At 37.9% G+C, this 19,367-nt stretch overlaps 3 protein-coding genes across 4 annotated transcripts; 2 read left to right on the plus strand and 1 right to left on the minus strand.

Annotated features, from left to right (window-relative positions):
* Nucleotides 1-17: 17 nt before the first annotated feature.
* On the plus strand, nt 18-7,012 carry LOC136261242 (biogenesis of lysosome-related organelles complex 1 subunit 2-like). The gene is made up of 4 exons (XM_066055214.1): nt 18-177; nt 2,688-2,807; nt 4,685-4,789; nt 6,886-7,012. Exons 1-4 carry the CDS (start codon nt 75-77, stop codon nt 6,915-6,917), a joined length of 360 nt encoding a protein of 119 aa, XP_065911286.1. The 5' UTR covers nt 18-74; the 3' UTR covers nt 6,918-7,012.
* A 969-nt stretch (nt 7,013-7,981) lies between these two features.
* On the minus strand, nt 7,982-15,775 carry LOC136262324 (heterogeneous nuclear ribonucleoprotein A0-like). Its single transcript, XM_066056549.1, has 11 exons — nt 15,572-15,775; nt 15,208-15,298; nt 14,932-14,972; nt 14,602-14,683; nt 14,275-14,359; nt 13,131-13,274; nt 12,940-13,071; nt 12,628-12,706; nt 9,995-10,123; nt 8,247-8,321; nt 7,982-8,197 (listed from the first exon to the last, which is right to left on the minus strand). Exons 1-11 carry the CDS (start codon nt 15,708-15,710, stop codon nt 8,124-8,126), a joined length of 1,071 nt encoding a protein of 356 aa, XP_065912621.1. The 5' UTR covers nt 15,711-15,775; the 3' UTR covers nt 7,982-8,123.
* Nucleotides 15,776-15,815: 40 nt separating this feature from the next.
* On the plus strand, nt 15,816-19,319 carry LOC136262325 (TNFAIP3-interacting protein 3-like). 2 transcript variants are annotated; one of them, XM_066056551.1, is made up of 6 exons: nt 15,816-15,950; nt 16,471-16,545; nt 17,328-17,573; nt 17,894-18,034; nt 18,510-18,746; nt 18,893-19,319. In XM_066056551.1, exons 2-6 carry the CDS (start codon nt 16,492-16,494, stop codon nt 19,247-19,249), a joined length of 1,035 nt encoding a protein of 344 aa, XP_065912623.1. In that variant the 5' UTR covers nt 15,816-15,950; nt 16,471-16,491; the 3' UTR covers nt 19,250-19,319. The 2 variants fall into 2 exon arrangements, with proteins under 2 accessions (XP_065912623.1, XP_065912622.1); XM_066056550.1 differs by lacking the exon at nt 15,816-15,950 and adding an exon at nt 15,976-16,341.
* Nucleotides 19,320-19,367: the final 48 nt, after the last annotated feature.

Here is a 19,367-nt window from a genome sequence, read left to right on the forward strand (position 1 = left end):
TGAGCCACGCCTTTGGTACTTGATCGCGTGATACAATAAAAATTTCACGCGTTTGGTTGTCTAGACTCAGAGCGATGGCAGCTGAAGAAGACGGTGGAACAGAATCAGTTGACTTGAAGGATTTGTGTAAAGAAATGTTCGATAAGATTACTCAATACTTAAATGGCGAGTTGACTGGTGAGTTCTTGTACAATTCACTTGACGCCAAAAGAAGTGCGGCGTTTAATACTCGAAACACATGAAACATGTATAACAGATTTTAGTATGATGCCAATTCTTTCACATAAATAGAAACTACAAAAGGGAGTTAATATCACCCTTCCTGTAGATAAGTGATCGAGAAGTGCTCAGGTATTAAGGCCACTTCAACTAAATCTTGTTTCTCGGGCGAAATTCAGCCAAATAAAAGTCGGTAGGTCGGTAAAATAAAAATAGGCTATTTTGCTAGCTGAAGAGTGTATTGCGAGTCAAACGGTGGCTAAGCTACATTAGGCCCCTATTCGGTGATTATTAGTTTCTCATCCAGCCTTTCTAATTATTATGATGCGGGCGGGAGGGTATTACCATTATGCCATTATTTTATAATATTACCACACTGATGTACAGACCTTGTCCAAATTGTCTTTCTTTCTTACTACAAACATTTCCTTCACCAGCTGATTCTACTTTTCGTGATCGCCAACTGTTTTTCGACAATCAGCTGAAAGCCTGCTTTGATGAAGTCGATAGAACACGATTGCAATTGGCACTGCAGCAATTTGCTAAGGAAAACAACAGTTCTCCTGGTGATATATAGCGCATTGTAGCGTTCATCAACAAAAATTATAACAGTTTGGTATCACGTGTTCTTCTGAGCATGCGCAGAGTAAATAATGGCTTACCATGCGGTAGCTTAAGAAGGATGCGGGCGGTGGATGAGAAACTAATAATCACCAAATAGGGGCCTTACGGTTGCTGTATCACTTGTGAGTAGGCAGCTATATGTTGAGATATTAACTTTTTGAGAGCTTAAAGATAAATTTGCAACTCCTTCGTGGCATTATCACTCTTTGCAAGGTGATCACGTGATTAACATAATTATTTTATGCTGAAAAATACAGGGTCGGTCGGGCCCGAGAAACAAAAGATTTAGTTGAAGTGGCCTAAGCTCAGTATTAAGAGACTAAGAGCGATCAATTACAAAATAACTTGTAGGCAAAATGAGAAGCTACAAATCTAGACTGTCAGGAAATCAAAGCCTTTTTCAAAAACCTCAATTTTCAGGTTCTTGGGACTGTTGGTAGATTTGCAACAGGGGTATCACTCCAATAGTCCCTGTACTATGATCTGTGGCCAGCAATTTCTGATTTTGGCTGTTTGCTTGTTGAAATGTCTTTAACATGACCTTGTTTTTGCTTTGTTTTCATGCACTACTTATGTAGCTTTGACTACAGCTTGACTGTTGTCATTTGTTTACTTGTCTGTTGAACTTTTTGCTTAGCGTGGTTGTTGATTGTAGTACAGTGGCTATTATTGTAGTGACACCCCCTTGAGTGGTGAAAGTCTTACTAGTATTTGACTTGTCACATGGGCGTGCACTGTATGTAATCTGCCACCACGGTCAGTATTGACTGGAATTTCAACTTTACTTGTGACTTGGAGCTTTTCCAGAGTTATGACTTAGTGATGGATATTTATATTTAATTGTGGGTGTCAATTGGACATGACTAAAGCATGGAACGGACTGGGAAAACGGACTGGAAGGAACTACCCTGAAAACTTTTTTTTGCCATAGAAACTTGCTATATCGCCGCTACAAAGAATATAACACATATCAACAGCCTTAAACAAACCTCTGAATGTGTGCTCGAGCCACCATTAAACCCTGGGATAATTTACAATGCGCCAGTCTGCCAGTGTGAGCGCCCGTGATAGCGAAGTTGTCGGTTAGTGTTGTTGTAAACAAGTTTAAACAAACAAAATAACGCAGACTGTATTTGTAGTAGCCTGGCAGTGCTTGCCAGCTGATTAAATACACCGTGGTCCCGCCACGAAGCCTACCTGTTACGAGCTGTCACCTGTAAAACTGAAGATCAGCTGTTCAACTAATTGCAGCAATTAACCAGACCACGAAATTCAAGTAACATGGTTGCGAAACAGAAAGTGCACTTATAATTAAACACAAAATGAGCTTTATTTCAGGCTATCTTTAAGCGCAGGGCTTAATATCGGCTTGAGCACACTTCGACATCGTATTCAGAGGTTTGGTTTTGGTCGTTGTTGCGTGTTATATTCTTTCTAGCACCTATACAGTGAATTTCTATGGCCAAAAAACATTTTTGTGCTAATTCTTCCCAGTCCATTTATGAGTCCGTTTTCCCAGTCCGTTCCGTGTTTTAGTCATGTCCGTGTCAATTTGTCATCCAATAACATCACTCAAATGATAGTGACATACTTTCACCAGTGAAGATGTGGGCAACACCTGCCTATCTCTGTGGCAGCAAACCATGGGACCTAAATTTGATTTATCATGCTAGCTATGCATCCATATTTTTATGTAGTCACACCATACACTAGCTCCTGATGGCTGGTAGAAAAGGAGAAGCACAATGTTGTGCCATTAGGTTGTACTGCCACACATTTTAAATGTTCGATTATAATTTCTTTGTGAATAATGCTGTATATTTGATGTTCTATTCCTACTCCAGCTACTAGTGAGGAGTACAAGTTATTACAGCAACTGAACCAGATCACACTAGCCAAGTACACTGACATGTGTGCCATTGCTCATCGACTGAATGAGGTGTCCTCTAGAGTGAATGATAATTGTGAGTGTTTATTTGTATGTATCAGTTTGTTGTGTGTCCTGAAAGTATTTTACTAATTATAAAAGCCTGACAGGAAAACGTTCATGAATAACAGAAAATTGTAAATGTTTTCTTTCCCATTATATGGTAATTGTGCAGTTGACTTTGGTGGTCTTAATTATTAATATTATAACTATATCTAGCATTATGGGCGTACATTGTGACTTGTTTACTGAACAGTATGTGGTCCTTTAGTATGTGTAGTGTAGTACAATACACAAGTTTCCTGAGCATTATGTGAGCAACCCAACAACTTGGTTGAATGACCACAGTTCCTTCTGCAAGGTTGGTTCCCCCAGTCTTATTTGTTGCCATCATCTGCTTTTAATTTGTTTAGTGGCTGTTAATAATAAATTCCTATGGTTCAAACTAATGAAATACTAGTGAACAAATACAGCATTGCCATTTTGTTAGTATATGTTAAACCATAGCCACGAGTGCTATATGAAAAATAAAGCACGAGGCGTGCGGCCAAGTGCTTTATTAGCATTGAGGCCAAGCACCGAGTGCTTTATTTTTCATATAGCACGAGCAAGGCTATGCTTTAAATGATTTATGGAACTTTCTAGTTGTGTAGCTTCACCATACACTAGACTCGTAATTAACATGCATTGCACGAACTATTAGCAGCCTGGCCTGAATACACACAAACTAGTTTAACAAAGTAAATCACGTGTAGTTTACCATAGTTTGGTATGGTAGACATTCATCGTGTATTTTGGCAGGTTTTGCTCGCAACCCACAATTGATTCTATTGTGAGTCACATGGTGAAATATTTCCATGATATCTCCAGGACTTGTCCGTTTACATTAACAAACGTAACAGCAACGTTACCTTCTCCCTTCCATCATCGAAGCATTTATGTTTGTCTATAAAAGCAATCCAGTGGTAGAACTTGTATTGGCTGGGGTGATTGATCACTCAGCACGGTGAGGCTATCAAGTGCTTTATTGCACCGCAAAGAGTGCTTTATTCGTTCATTAAGGTACTTTGCATTGGTGAGATCAAAGCTAAAAGAGTGCTCTATTTTCCATAACGCATTCAAGTATGCTATATTTTCCATTTGCGTCACAATAAAGTACAGTTATGGAAAATAAAGAACAGTTACGCATTGATTGGAAAATAAATATGAAAAACAAGATCACGTGCGTAACATTTCTAGTCGCCAAAAGTAGCCCAAAAGGTACTATTTGCTTGTATTACTACCACAACTGTACTACATAGACACTTACGGATTGTCTGATGGCTGAAAACTGATGCGGTTCGAATTCACGAAACGAAAACGCTCCAAGCAAGACGACAAGAAAGCACTCTAAACCAGCTAAAGCACCGCTACGCCTGTACAATATGAAAATAAAAGCACTCGGGCATGGTCTTGAGCCTAATATAGCCCATGCCCTTGTGCTTTTATTTCCATATTGTATGCACGGCAGTGCTTTAACTAGTATATAAAGCACTCTTTGTGGTTGATGAAGCACTGTTGGCCGGCTGAGAAAGTACTTTATGAAATTTAAAGTACACCTTTTCCTTTGATCTCGCCCACGCCAAGTTCTATAATTAGTGATATTGGATCTGTTGGAATCACAACAGGGTAATGAACACAATACTATTTGTGTCTGTTTTTGTCTTTTTCTGAATGTGTGTCCTACTTGTATGATGACATGACAATTCTAGAAATTAGGAACTGGTCAGCCATTTTAAATACCACTGACTTACGTATTTAAAAAAAATTATTTTGATGAAGATGTTGGTCAAGTGTTGAAATTAGTCCTTCAATGGCTGACAGTTCTATAACTTGTAGAGTATGGTGTATCCTAACATTTTCACACACTACTAGATAAGAGCCTACAACCTTACCTGGAACAGATAGACCAGTTGGAGGCTAGTGTGAGTACACTGGAACAAACTGCATATCGTCTGGATGCTTACAGCAAAAAGTTGGGTTAGTAATACTTTACGGTCAACAGTTTTATATAATGGACACCCTGGGAGTAATAATTTATAGACCAGGCACATCCTGCACCACCATATGCTAGTTGCGGGATTCTTGTAATTGTTTAGGGGAATCATGCGTATGCGTATGGGGAAGATATATGATGCCTGTGTGTGTCCATGTAAACAAAAGTAGTTCAAAGGCCCAAGTCTGTGAGATGTTATGATATGAGGCTGACTGTTGTGACAGTAGTTTCATCATGCCAGTTCAAATAAGGGTACACAAAGTTGACAGAGTGTGCAGTGTACTAGGTGCCATATGCTAATAACTCAATTTTAAGCAAGGCAGTTTCAGAAATAAGTACCTGATGCCAAATACCCTGGGTATAATGCTGAGCTCTGCTGTTTTTCTGAAATTTCTTGACATCAAATTTCAAACCATCTTAAGTACTATGCACTACGGGCATAGCCAGACTTTTGGTGATGCCAGGGCCTAGCTACATAACACTATATAGGGAAGGCATGCAAAGCATGTCTTTGCACACTAGCATGCCACTCTAGGGGAGTCTGGGAGCATGTTCCCCTCCCCCTACCAGGAAAATTTTTGAAAATTAGACCCACTGATGTGAGCAGTTCAACACTAATTAATATTTTTGACTGTTGTATTAGGGTGACTGCTCTATTAGGGTATTTCAACAGTTTATTAGAATGGTGACTGTACTTCTAAAGTATCTTCATCTTGATGTTCATATAGTGTATAATTATTGATACCCAAGCCTGGGCCTGGGTTCTAGCTATGCCCCTGCTTCCCAGTAACCATGTGAACACCTCACATACATGCAGACACTACACCAAGTGATGTCCAGTTTACTGTTATAATGATAGCCAATAAAACACAACAATCAAACGTCAAGCGTTACTGGCATATCAAATAGTACAGTAGTACTGTGTAGTAGGGTTCCCCACGTCACTAAAAATGTGGCGTCTAAAATAAATCCATCTTAAAAACTATCATACAGGATGAAAATCACCTTTTCAGAATAGTCTACTCTATTCAACATCAAACATAGAAAACAAGAAAACACCTGGATATAGATTTTTCTTTTAAACTCAAATTTTTGTCTGCCACCTACCTGCCTTACTGAACACAGTCACAAGGCTAGAGGCCAAATGAAGCAGTGCATGGCCACCATTTTACACCACAACAACAAACTCACGTGTGGATGTGCCTTTTGTCATTCCAATGAATTCATTTTATCTTCAATTAAATGGTTATCTTCTTCATGCCAGGAAACCATGCCAAGGGGTTAATTTTCCGTATTGAGACTTTTCTGTAAGCATATTTAGACATCACAAAAGTATTTGAGGTGCTTAACAGACAGTAGTATCCCTGGAAGTATTTTAAGCTTGGCTTATAAAATGACTGCAATGGGCTATGTTCCTACCATTTACTGAGTAGCATATCAAGATACTCATACTCTAATACAGCATTCATAGCAACACTTAACTATGCTAAGTTAACCAACTAGTTAATTTTAAAAATGAAGCAGGGTCCCTGTGATAAAAAGTAGTGAAACAAGAGATGATGGTAGCTATGAAGGAAAATCCCTACTTGGCATTGTAGCAATGTGGGAAATTCCTATTTTGGCATTAAACATACCAATTTAGGGATTTCCCACATTGCTACAATGCCAAGTAGGGGTAGCTACCATCATTTCTCACTGCTATTTTATAACGAGAACCTACTTCATTTTTAAATTAATAATTTATTGCACTATAGAATTATATGAATACCTGCTGTGTCCAAAATACGTGAAGGAAATAAAAACTACACTTGTATGAGGAAGTAAGGTACAGGGGATCCTCACTTACCCGAACACAGTTGCTCCTAGAGTTTAGTGAAAGAATTCAGATAAGTGGATTTGCTTGGGTCCATTTAATTGCATGTATACAGAACTCTGTTCTTTACTTTTGTAGAACACACACTGGCTGAAATACTTACATTTGAATAATTGAGGTGATCAGATAACAGAGGTCTGGATAATTGGGAATCCACTGCAATCATTTTGCATTGTTAAATGTTTAGTTTTTTTACTTACTTTGCAGAGGCCAAGTTCAAGGCAATTGAGAGAAGATGACAAAAGGAAGTCAAACATTTTACTGTTTTGTTAACAATACACTCACTATGTGTGTGCACTGAAAATGATATAATACATTGAATGTCTGGTAGTAAGTGTTCTCAAATACAAGTTGGATTGTGGTGTAGGGGTGGGCAATATACTAGTTGTTGTGTAATATTTTTTAAACCGGATCACTAAATATTTAACATTTAGTAATACCGCATACCGACATACTGGGAAAACACCGGAAATTACCGGTTTTCAAATTATTTAAACAATATTATAGCAGATCTTGTTAGCAAGAGTGGAACAAAGAACGTAGCATGGGACTACTAGTAAGATACTAATGGGAGACCAGTCAAATATACAGTGGATTTCTCTTGCGTTCGAATTTTGCGTAGCCCGTATTGTGCACGTGCCAGGCTTTGAAAGTGAAGGCACATGCGCAACACGGAATACGAAGATTCGAACACAAGAGAAATCTGCTGTAACCTCTGTCTAAAAAGTTTGGTGGCTAACACCTCCAGTTTGATTTCCCACTTGAAGAGTAAGCACTGCATAGTCTACAATGAGGCTATTGATGCAATGGATGCTTATATGTATTTAGTGGGTATTTAGTAACACCAAATAAAATACCGTGGTATGATATTGATCAACAACTTTTAGAAGTTTGCTAGGTAGCTACACCATTTAGGCACAAGCAGAAAAAATTTCAGGGCAAATAATGGTTTTACAAAGGAAATACTGCCATGATGCAAATGCAGGAATATATAAGAATATATATCAATGCCTTGTATTAAATCCTTATAAGGAAATTATTATTTCTAAAGTTTGTTCAGAGGTTACTATTCCAAAAAAAATGTATGTTATTCTTAAAGCTGTTTCCATTCATCTAAAAATAAACATTGTCAAAAAGTGGATGGCAAAAACTATTGATGGGACACCAAGATATATGGGAACTGAATCATCACTGTATCAACACTGCTTTTGGCCAAGTCATACATGAACACAACAGCTGATTCAGGCAAGCAACACTTCCTAATAGTAGCAAGTAACACATGCTATAAAAGCCACACAACAGATTCAGTTAAGTAACTACATTGTCATAGCAACATAGGAAATATAAAATACATATTATATATACTTCATTGTACGTGTGTATGTCCGAGGTGAGTGGGTGTGTGCAAGAAACTAGACTAAAAAGTAGTAGTATGGCTCCACATGCTATCGGCTGTATGGGTGGTACTGCCCTCCATGTGATCCGTGACCATATGACTTCATTGGTCCATACCTGGAGCCTGTAACAACACGTTAATGTGATGGGTAAGTTCTTTTATTAGTGCTCACCATGATCATCTACCCTACCTCCTCCTCCTCCTCCTCGGCCTCCACCGCCGCCACCAAAATATTCATATCCAAAACCTAAACAAGAAGGGAACAACAATAACATCCAATATATCACAATCCATTAACAAACAAAACAACACAAAACATAACGTGAGAGCCTCAAGGTCCCAACAACTAGTAAGTAAATCACTAAGGTACTACTGGTAAGAGTATGTGAGTAAAAGCTACTTGCTCAAGGAAATGACAACTTGAGAATTGAAACTGGGAGCTTTGTTGACTTGTATCAACTTGACTGGCTACTGCTTCACAGATGCATGCAAACTACAATCTTAAGTTTTAGCAGATTAGGCCAAACAAACGTACTCTGAAGTAAACGTTGATAAATGACAGATGATCTGTTTATTTGTAGCACCACACTATACAAACCAGGAAAACAGTTAGAAAACATGTTTACAGGTAGTACAAAACTGAACCCCCAACATGGCTACATAACTACACCTGCAGAACTGTAATAGTTATTACTAAATTTAGTAACAAACACTAAACCACATCAATGACTAGGAAACGCTAAAACCATCAGCTGATGGTGAAACCATGATAATAAACACCATTAGAGGTAGCTATGGCAATATGATGCTGGTTGTGTGACAAAGCCATACAACTAGCACCATATATGGTACGACAGCACTTTAGTAAGTTGCATTAGAAATGCTGGGAGCTTATAAGCTGCTGGAAATGTAGAGGCGACAAATAAGAAACTTTGGGCATTCTAAATTTCAGTATCTTTTGACATATATACTTAGCAATCATAACCATAACTAGACATAAAATGAAATGTATTGTACATTAACAATCTACAGGGTAGTTGTAGAAACAACAGGAATGAACCATTGAAGGGAAACTTCCAGAAGAAGCTAATGTGGAATTTCCACACAACATCTAACCATAGTCTTTGAAGCTCAGAAATCATGTAAATATTGAAAATTGGATGCATGAAATTTCCTGTCACAAGCAGCTATTAAATGGACATGAACTGTAGATCAATAAGAAGCACTGGATGAATAGTTACAACTTGCCACATCATTCCACTGTTGTAAGTCAAGGTCCAAATGCATGTAGCTGCTATATAAGTTAAATTATCCCAGGAATTATAACTACCAGACCTAATATTAGTTCTTAACTTCCCATACCAGGAAGGTATCCACTAGCTACCAGTGGATTACATTACCAGTTAGTAATCACTTGTATCAAATGATGTCAGTACACATGATATCATATATCAGTGTTGTTTTTATATAGGTTTCATTACATCACAAAACAAGCCATAAACACATTCAAAAAGTGAAGAATACACATGTAGTCATGCACAGTCAGGCTATGCACAAGTACAGATAAACATCCACAATTTAAAAAAGGCAGATCATGTGTGGACACATGCATAAGAATTACTAACTCTTGATACTCTACAGCTGCAAGCCACATCATCATCGTACAAAGCACACTAGTATACTAAGAAAATGGTCAACTACAGCGAAGGCATGTCCTCCAGGGGGCAGGACTAGTACCCCCTCTGGAAGCTGTACCATGTCTCCAAGGACACAGGTGAATTTGACCTGTTATGTGAGACACAGTTTTTTTTCTCTCGGTTAACACTAGGCCTTCATTAATACAGCTGGGTAGGCTGGAACACGACAACCAGGCAGCTCAAGCACATACAGATAAATAACAAATGTCAGATGGACACTTACCACCACCATATCCACCTCCGTAGCCACCGTATCCACCATATCCATAAGGTGAACCATAGTAACCATAGGGACCACCTCCATAATATGGGTCGTACTGGGGGCCCCACTGGCCACCTCCTCCTCTGCCACCTGAAATAACATGGGAATGCACTGAATTAACAGAAACATACTGAAATAACAAATACACTGACATCCCATTCACATTATCCCAGGTTAACCAGAGTGTTTTCAACTCAGGTTACTTAACTTCAGTTGGCACTTGTTCACACTACTACATCTGACATGAGCTCGATACTGCAAGCACCAAATAATTAGTTAAAATAAGCGAATAGGCTTTTGATTATTTAGGCACTTAATAAAAAGGCATTAGAATTGTAGAACCAGCTGAAATAACTCGGTACAATGTTATGGCCATATTAACGCTTTGTTCGAGCGTAATTGTCACTAAGTCTACCTACGGTACACCGTATCCATTTTGAAGAACTGTTTTAGAGCATAGAATATACTTGCTGTGTGGCCAACAGAAGCAAGTTATATTGTTAACCTGAGTTGGCTAGCTCAGAATGCGTTCACACTATATCCTACCCTGTACCAGCCCACCTCTCTTTGTTATGCCGGGCTGTACTGGGTTTGGCACGGCTTGATTGATTCACACTGCAATTTGTTTCGAGTTGTGCCATGCTCTACCCAGGTTAGAAGTAGGGTTGGGACAAAGCTTCGAATGTTTCAGTGGTTCGAAGGTTAAGTAAACTTCGAATTTTAAAAGTATCCTTCAAAGCTTTGTAATGCACTCATTGTTTACAAAAGAATTACAAATAAACATTATCGTCTTTATTGCAGCTGGTTATCAATTGTGCGTGATCGATGTCCATCTCTTCATGAGTACCACGCCCACTTTCAAACCATCACAGTTTAGCTTGTTACCATAGTTATAGCCTTGAAACACCTTATAAAGTGATAGACATTGCATCTGTTTAGCCATTAGTTGGTGTTTACCTATGCATGATTGCAGTATAGCGGACACACCCATTTGCAATCGATCGATCGCGTCATTCAGTACCAAATGCTTGCAACCTTATTAAATAGGACTAGAAAATAAAACTTAAGAAGGATGTTAGTAAGTACAAGAAAACCTGTAACCACTGAAGCTTCGAATGTTCAAACATTTTACAAGCAAATATTCGAAGGTAAATTTCAATATTCGTCCCAGCCCTAGTTAGAAGGTAGTGTGAACGGGGTGTAAGTAACACACCAAAATAGAGCATTATCTAGCAGCATAGTACTAGGATCTGCTAACTAGTTGGCAATAGTGGTGTCACCTCTTCTGCATTGCCTACAAGCCTTAACAGTTGTGATAGCAAAGTGATGTCCCCTAAGAACCACAACAATGTATTAGCAATTTCAAAATCAACATACATCAAAAGAAATAATAATAACAAAGTGTATCATCAAATATTCAACAACATTAGACCACACGAAACTGAAAAATGAAAAACCACATGAGAAAGGCTATAGAATCAGAGGGTAAGTCCTGTTCTATAAGAGTATACACAAACAGGAAACTAGCTAATAAAAGTTGAGGAAAATTCCACTATAAATAGGACAAAATTCACCTTACATTCACACAAAAGTTCTACAGTTTTACTAAGTAATGTATTTTTGTAACCAAATTCCACCCCTTGTTTTTGCCAACAGACAATATATCCACACGTAAACAATGACATCACTAACCATATACAGTAACAAACAAACAACCTATAGCCAACACAGTGATGCTTCCTCACTATTACAACCCAGTTCTAAACACACTAGTGATTTCTTCACAATAATTTTCTGCAGTGCAATTATACTTTTAGGAAGTGTGTCCAGTAATTGTGCAGGTGTGCTAAGTCGGCGTAATGTATTTCGCGGACTGAGCTGGAAACAGCTTTTAAACAACTAGACAGATGCTAAAAGCATGATGGGGCGAACCTGAATTGTGTAAAGTGATGCGGCATCAACTGTATTTCCATGAATAGTGTTTAATGTGGGTAGCTATGAGTGGCACCACCGGGCGAGGTGATAGTGGGGCTATGCAAATAAACTGGCAGCCCTAACACTAGTGCTAAGTACTGAAGCAACAAAGGAAAAACATCTACGCTGCAACAACAGCCTTACCACTGCTAGTACACGTGTATTGTAAGTGTATTCTAATTAATTAGTGCACACGCTAGTTTCATGACTTGTAAGGAAGAGCAGTACCAGAAGCTTGATAGTAGTGTCGCAAGAGATGGATAATTCCTGGATTATTGTTTAAAAGCTGTTTCCAGCTCAGTCCATGAGTCCCATCTGTGAAAAACTGTGAAGTCAAAAGGTGACTGAATATATACTTTCGTCAATGCATAACATAAAGGTCACAGTATAAGGCTGTGGTTACTAACAAACAAGCACACAACCATTACTACTACTATTCAAACATTGCATACCATGCAGAGAACCCCTTTAAACAAGACATGATAGAGAAAAGCCTTCATAATAAGGACAAAGATTGCCTTCTAGAAAAACTTTATCACAACCAAACATTTCACTCGCAAAACGACATGGTTACAGAGAGGGGTTCGTTATGGTGGTTGTCACTAATTAGAGTTACTGACCTCTGTAACCGTATGAACCACCACCTCCCCGTGGTGGTCTGGCAGTCATTTCACGCGGTGTAGCCTTCTTGACTTCAATCTGTGAGAAATACATGACATCATTACTATAGCAACAACAATAACAGGGTGTTAGCATAGGGGATGTCCAGTTGGATACCACAACAGAATCATGGTGGACAACAAATGTAATGCATTGCATAGCAACAATAAGTATATTGTGTAATCTGGCAACCTTGTAGTGTTACACATCAAAAGCACACTACTCTACACGTACACACATTTGCACGCACGCACGCACGCACACACACACACCGAGATTCCAGCTACTTCATGGAAGTCAGTTTCTGTTGCTTTATCAGCAGATTCTTCTTTCATAAATTCTACAAACACAAAACCTCTTCTTTTTCCTGTTTGCTTCTCTGTAACTATTGCAACTTCACGAATCTAGATAAAACAAGTCACCAGACAACTGATGGCAACTGCAATAGCTTAACAACACTTACATCTCCGTACTGTTTGAAGTGTTCTTCAATTTTCTCTTTTTCAAGGTCAGTGGGAACACCTCCACAGAAGATCTTGCATGTTTTCATATTCTTCAACTGCTGTTCTTTGTATAACTCAGGAGGCATGGCCTTCTTAGCATCAATCTGGTAAAGACAAGACAGTACATAAATGAACTACACACACATATACACAGAAACATGAACCACAACAAACTATGAACTACATAAGATATAAGCACAAAGATAATGTGGCTGGTACCTTAAGCTGAAAACTTCCAAGTAAAAAACTTTGATATAACTTTTACATACAGCTTAGGAATAATATATTTTAGAAACACAATTATTAAAGAATATCACTGACAATGAGATACAATGAACAATGAGTATTGTACAGTAAGAAAGAATAATGAGCCTTGAATTGAAACACAGCTACGTCACAAGCTATTTGCAAAGATACAAAGATGAAAAGCTCATACAAATAGTGTCAAATCACGTAGCTTAGCACACCGATCCTTTTATAGACACTGAGAACCGTTAATTTTTAGTGAATGACACTTGCTAATGACAAAGCTATTTCTTTCAGCTATACGTCACAAAGTACATGTAACAGTACTACTACAGCATACTAGAGTACATATTAATAGCACAACAACTGTAAGGGTGTGCTTTAAATATTTGAACTGTTCCCTGGGTTCTGTAGTTGATAATCGTCAAAGGAAAAGTTTGGGATTGAAACAGCCACCAAAAGAACATACAAACTGTATTGAATAACTAATAACTGCAAAGCACTACATTGCATACTTAGTGGATGAAACATGAAGCTGAGGTATGGTAAATACCATGCTTAGAATATAATTAATGAAAAATCCTACAATACAGCCATTAGAGTTTAGTATGAAATCTTTGCAAATGTGCTTCAGTCTCAATCAAATATTTCTATTATTATGTGACATAGTTCTTCGCAATACTTCTTTCGTTAATACCTCTGTAACCAAGCCCAACACATTGCATTTTACACTTTAATTAATAATTAATTAATTTAATCCAGCAACTCGCAAGGTTTGCCACTCTCTACGCCTGTGCACAGTACGGTGTGCACAGACACACACACATGAACACACAAACTACACACAATATACTACACCTGCTTGCCATCCACAGTGTGAGGTCCACTCTCAATCACTTTAGTCAATGACGCAGGATCTTTGAACTCCAAGAAACCAAAACACCTACAAATCATCATTACAAACAACACAGTCACCATGAATTGGGAACAATTATACAGAAGTCCATGATAGGAAATGTCCTATTAAAAGGTTAACTACTATGAGGTAATGTTATTTCTTAAAACCAAAAATGACCTTTCACCTTTTTCACAGCTTACCAATATGAGACTATTTATTATAAAACTAAAAACTAAAATGACCTTATAGCACATTCCCTCAATGCAAAACTAATTTCCATGACTTACTTTGATCTTCCATTATATGGGTTCTTTTTGATGTTCAATGAAGTGATTTCTCCAAATGTTTCAAAATAAGTTGTCAATGTTGCTAAAGGGAAAAGGTCACGCACAAAAAGTATAGTAAAAAAAAGAACAAGCAGAGAGTGAAAATCAGCATTGGAAGATGCAAATATTACATTACATGTGGTTAACTAATTACATACCTAAACAATAAAAAGGCACTTTTATTACATGACAATGCCAAACTTGAAAAGGTATTTCCAATGCTGATTTCTTTAGCAGCATATTTGATTAAAATACAACAAATACACATTAAATGTCAGTAAATACACGTACTCTCTGTTGTATCAACATTCAATCCTCCGATGAAGAGCTTGCTAAATCAACAGGAATTCAAATTTTCATTACTTTTCCTAAGCACCTAGCTTAGATCCCTAATTATTGCACACCTAGGCCTAGGCCTAGTAATTCTGGAAAGAATATACTCAAGAAAACACAAAATAATTAAAATAAACAAGTACGTAAACATGGGATTTCATAAAGGCATGTATATTGTATACAAGTACTAAATACCACCCGTAATTACATAATTATGGCCTAAATAGCACATACCGGTCCCCTTCTGGTACACCAGTGTCTGCCCCAACATCAGCTGGCTGATCTCCAGTCTCCATTGACGTCTCTGTCTCACCAGTTTGGACATCTTTTACAAAGAAAAAGAAAAATGCAACTCATAACATCTTAACTTTTAAATTAATCATTCAGACTCAAGTTAGCATGCCTGCTGTTAAAGTAAACATAGTCCACAATTGACTAAAACACAAAGGCCATGTGAACAACCCTAATTAAAGCCCACCACATCGAATACAAAAATAATAGCATAGATAGAAACCCTGCTCATCTTCGCGTGAAAACACACGATTTTGATGAAATTGCTGTCTTCCGGGGTAGTATTTCTACACCGTACATCGCGCACCTTGTATAACAGTTTCCTGAGCTTCTGCGCCATTTGAAGCGCTTTGGTCCTGAAATTCAGTTACGTAACTGCCGTCCGTCTGGTTCATTTCTACCTCCGGCTGCACATCTACTATGTCCTGTACCACTGTATCCGCCATCTCGAAATTTCTGGAACCTCGTGTTAGTCGCGTGATAACTTCTCCGTCACGTGACCTGTGCACTTTGGTATCCGGTTCAGAATGAGTGATATACGCAATTACGTTTCTTGACGTAGCGTGCATTATCTGTGATGTCACAAAACAAAATGGCCGCCGTAGTGTGGGGACTTTGTACATAGAGGTATCGGGCGAGACGGTGTTTCTCTATGATAACGTTTATAAATTCGAATAAGGGCGAAGGTGAGGCTTATAGTATATAAGGCAATACAAATAAGCCTATTTGTGGGCGATATTAAATTTTTCGGTCTGCTTTCCTTGTTGGAGCTCATTTTGCACTGTCACGGTGCGTGTACTACTTCTTACCTTTATTATCTCATGGTTCCATGTGTAAATATATACAGACAACATTCATTTCGAATACTGTGTGCCAAAGTCTCCAAAGCCCCCACACTAACACGGCCATTTTGTCAATTATGACATCAAGTTTTGTAATCGCAACGTCAAAAAATGTCATTGCGGATATTTTTAAATTAAAAAAAAGTGCTATAAAAGCGGATTGTAGACAGCGTATGCAATAATCATTAGCGAATGAAATGTACAAGGAGACTGTTATTTATAAAACTGTTTTGTGGTGAGTTATTTAAGATTACACTAATTTAAGTGTGTTTCGCCCAATTGTTAACGTACGGCGGCCATGATTTCTCGCATGACCTCTTACTCGGTACTCATTGTTATGAACACACGTTTCTTTTTGTGCTAGGTATTAAGTTATATAAAGATAATGGATGATAATATAGCACGACAGCTGGATATTGTTACTAGAGAGAAACACGAGGTGAGAAAGCTGTGTGAAGAAATAGTGTGAGGAACGTAGAGAATTTTCACTCGTGCTAAATGTCTACATAGTCACATGTATGTGTGTTGTGCAAGGCTGTGTAATGTGTGTTTGGGACTAGTACATTTTGCATCACTTTTTATACAGTCCTTATCAATGTAATAATATCACTGTTCACTAATATCCTTTTTGGAAGACTTTGTCTGGCTGCTTAATGTGACAGATGCAACATTTTTGTTTTCAATTTGAGTATTTTATAAAGGATACTTTTCCATGCTTGTGTACCACTAAACATCTGAGGGAAACTTTTCGTTTATTCAAAATAATATTTTCCTTCCTTTCCTATTGTGTAATACACATGTCCCCCTCCCTAGCAATTTGTGTACACAAAACAATGTAATGTTTTGGTGAGATTTAAATTTTGTTAACTTCAAAAGTTCCCCTAAGACACTTTTGTAGGGCATCAATCATTAAAATCTCTGTCACTGCATACCACTGTTAAAAGACTGTGGCTGGGTGTTGATGATGTATTAAGAGTTATTACTGCTAGTCTGATCATGTTTGCTTTTAATTTTTTGTCATAATTTTTATTGATTTAGGAAACACTCAGCATTTTTTTGTGGCTATTATTATTTTAGCCTTAAATGGATGTTACTATTTTTACATCCATTACCAAATGAAGAATAAAGGCAGAGTGCTGTTTTATTCTTTACCATAACAATTAGGAATTTGATGTCTCATTGTTTTTACTGCATTGTTTTATCACTCTATTCACCATACAGCTTCTCAAGGTCAATCACAAATGGGATGATCAATATCGCCAGTTAGAAGCCATGTTTAAACGATTACAGCAAGATAATTTACGTATGCAACAAGAAATGGAAGCGACGATATACAATCTGAAAGCACGTGTCTCCGAGCTAGAACAAAACAATGAAAATTTTTCATCACTTAATCATTTCCCAGGGAAATCGGATTATTCACAATCTCATTATGATGATCTTAATAAAGAAGTGGTTAAGCTTCGAGTGAGTATGTGTTGTGTGCATGTTCGTTCATCTGTCTGTATACCTCAGAATCTCTTTACAATGAACACTTACAGGACTAGTTAGCATATATACATTGGGATATATAGTACAGGCTTTATCCTATATATGAAGGTTCACAATAGCAAATTAATTAATCACTCGGTATTAAATTATAATAGGCATGTCTATGAGTTTCCCGAATGCTAATCATATCTATTAACTTAAGTCCTTCCTTTATGGATTCCTAATTATGATTAAGGGGCTATGCAAATAAGATTTAGAGATTTTGGGATAAACATAACATGTCTCTTCCATCATAGGAACTAAACTCACAGTTTCAGGGTGAGAAAGATCAGTTAAATACAGAAGTAACGGTTTTGAAACACAAGCTAACTGAAATGCAAGCGGCCGACAAGACTTCCCAACAATGTAAAGAGGAAAATGAAATCCTAAGACAACAGGTAAGAACTGCTTTCAAGCTATCTATGAATATGTGTGTGTGTGCAGTGCATGTTTTGTGTGCATGGTGCATGCGTAATGTGTGTGCATACATAAGTTTTGAGTCATAGAAAAAGTCAGCATAAAATCCCTGTATATAATCAGTCTATGGCCTTCTTATTGTTACTCCATTATATAGGTTCTTTGTGTAAGTTTGGTGTGTGGGAGATGATAGGAATGAATACATTGGATGAGGGGGCTGTATACAGGCTGCTATTGTTGTATTGTGGGTCCATTGTGCCTGATTTTAGGTGGCTCCTTTGGGAGTCAATTGTATAGGCCTATGGGGTGAGGGTACTCCTGGGTAATTCCCTGCCTTTTAAATTATTAAATTTTATTCTTTGAACCCTTTAGGGTTTACATCATGAAAGTACAAGGGTGTGTGTTTGTATGTTGCTTTGGTAGTTCAAGGTTTAGTGATTACATTTCTATTTTTAGATATCAGCTTACAAGGAAGATTTTGAAAAAGAGAGAGCAGACAGGGAAAGAATGGTCAGTGAAAAGAATGCAATGAAACTGAAACATGACAGTGAGATGTCAACGATGCACATCAAGTTAGACAAGCTGCAGAGAGACTTGAACTATTACACTAGCAACAATGTCAAGCTGCAGCAACAGCTGAAGCTTCGTAGTTCCCAGGATTCTGAATCTTATCACAGTTACCTGTCAACTAAGGTGAGACTCTATAAAATATGGGTAGTATTGTACTGCTACACCGTATGGGTGTGTACACATTATACTGCACGCACACACTCACACTTGCTTTGCATGCTGCTGTTATTTAATCACTACAGTAATTCAATTCTCACTAATTCCTATAGGGTTACAATGATGCTACTACACCTCCGATGGATCCTTATGTAGAGAGAGATGAAGAGGATGATCTTCCTCATATTGCTAATGGTGACATCAAGAGTTGTCCTGCATCATTGGATGACCACTCAAGAAATGGTAGCAGACAATCAATGTTTAGCAGTCAACCCCGGAGCATTCAGAACATTGTAGTTGCACGTGATCCAGGAAATCGCAAGGCATCTGAAGAAACTAAATCTTATGCTTCTCGGCTTCACCTTCCCTTCACCTCTAGAGACCACAAACATAAGATGTGTTCACGATGTGGTCGGAAATTTACTGATAAAGTAGAATACCAAGATCATATTACCAAGTGTATTCAGTGACTTGTATTATATTTGTTTGTTTGTTGTTTTTATACCTTCATGTGCAGATGTGACTGATTTTGACCATGAATACAGCGTTGAAGTTTCAAGGCGCTAAAATAAATATGGACACCTACGC

Source organism: Dysidea avara, chromosome 7, assembly GCF_963678975.1.
Source record: "Dysidea avara chromosome 7, odDysAvar1.4, whole genome shotgun sequence".
NCBI classification, from domain to species: Eukaryota; Metazoa; Porifera; class Demospongiae; order Dictyoceratida; family Dysideidae; genus Dysidea; species Dysidea avara.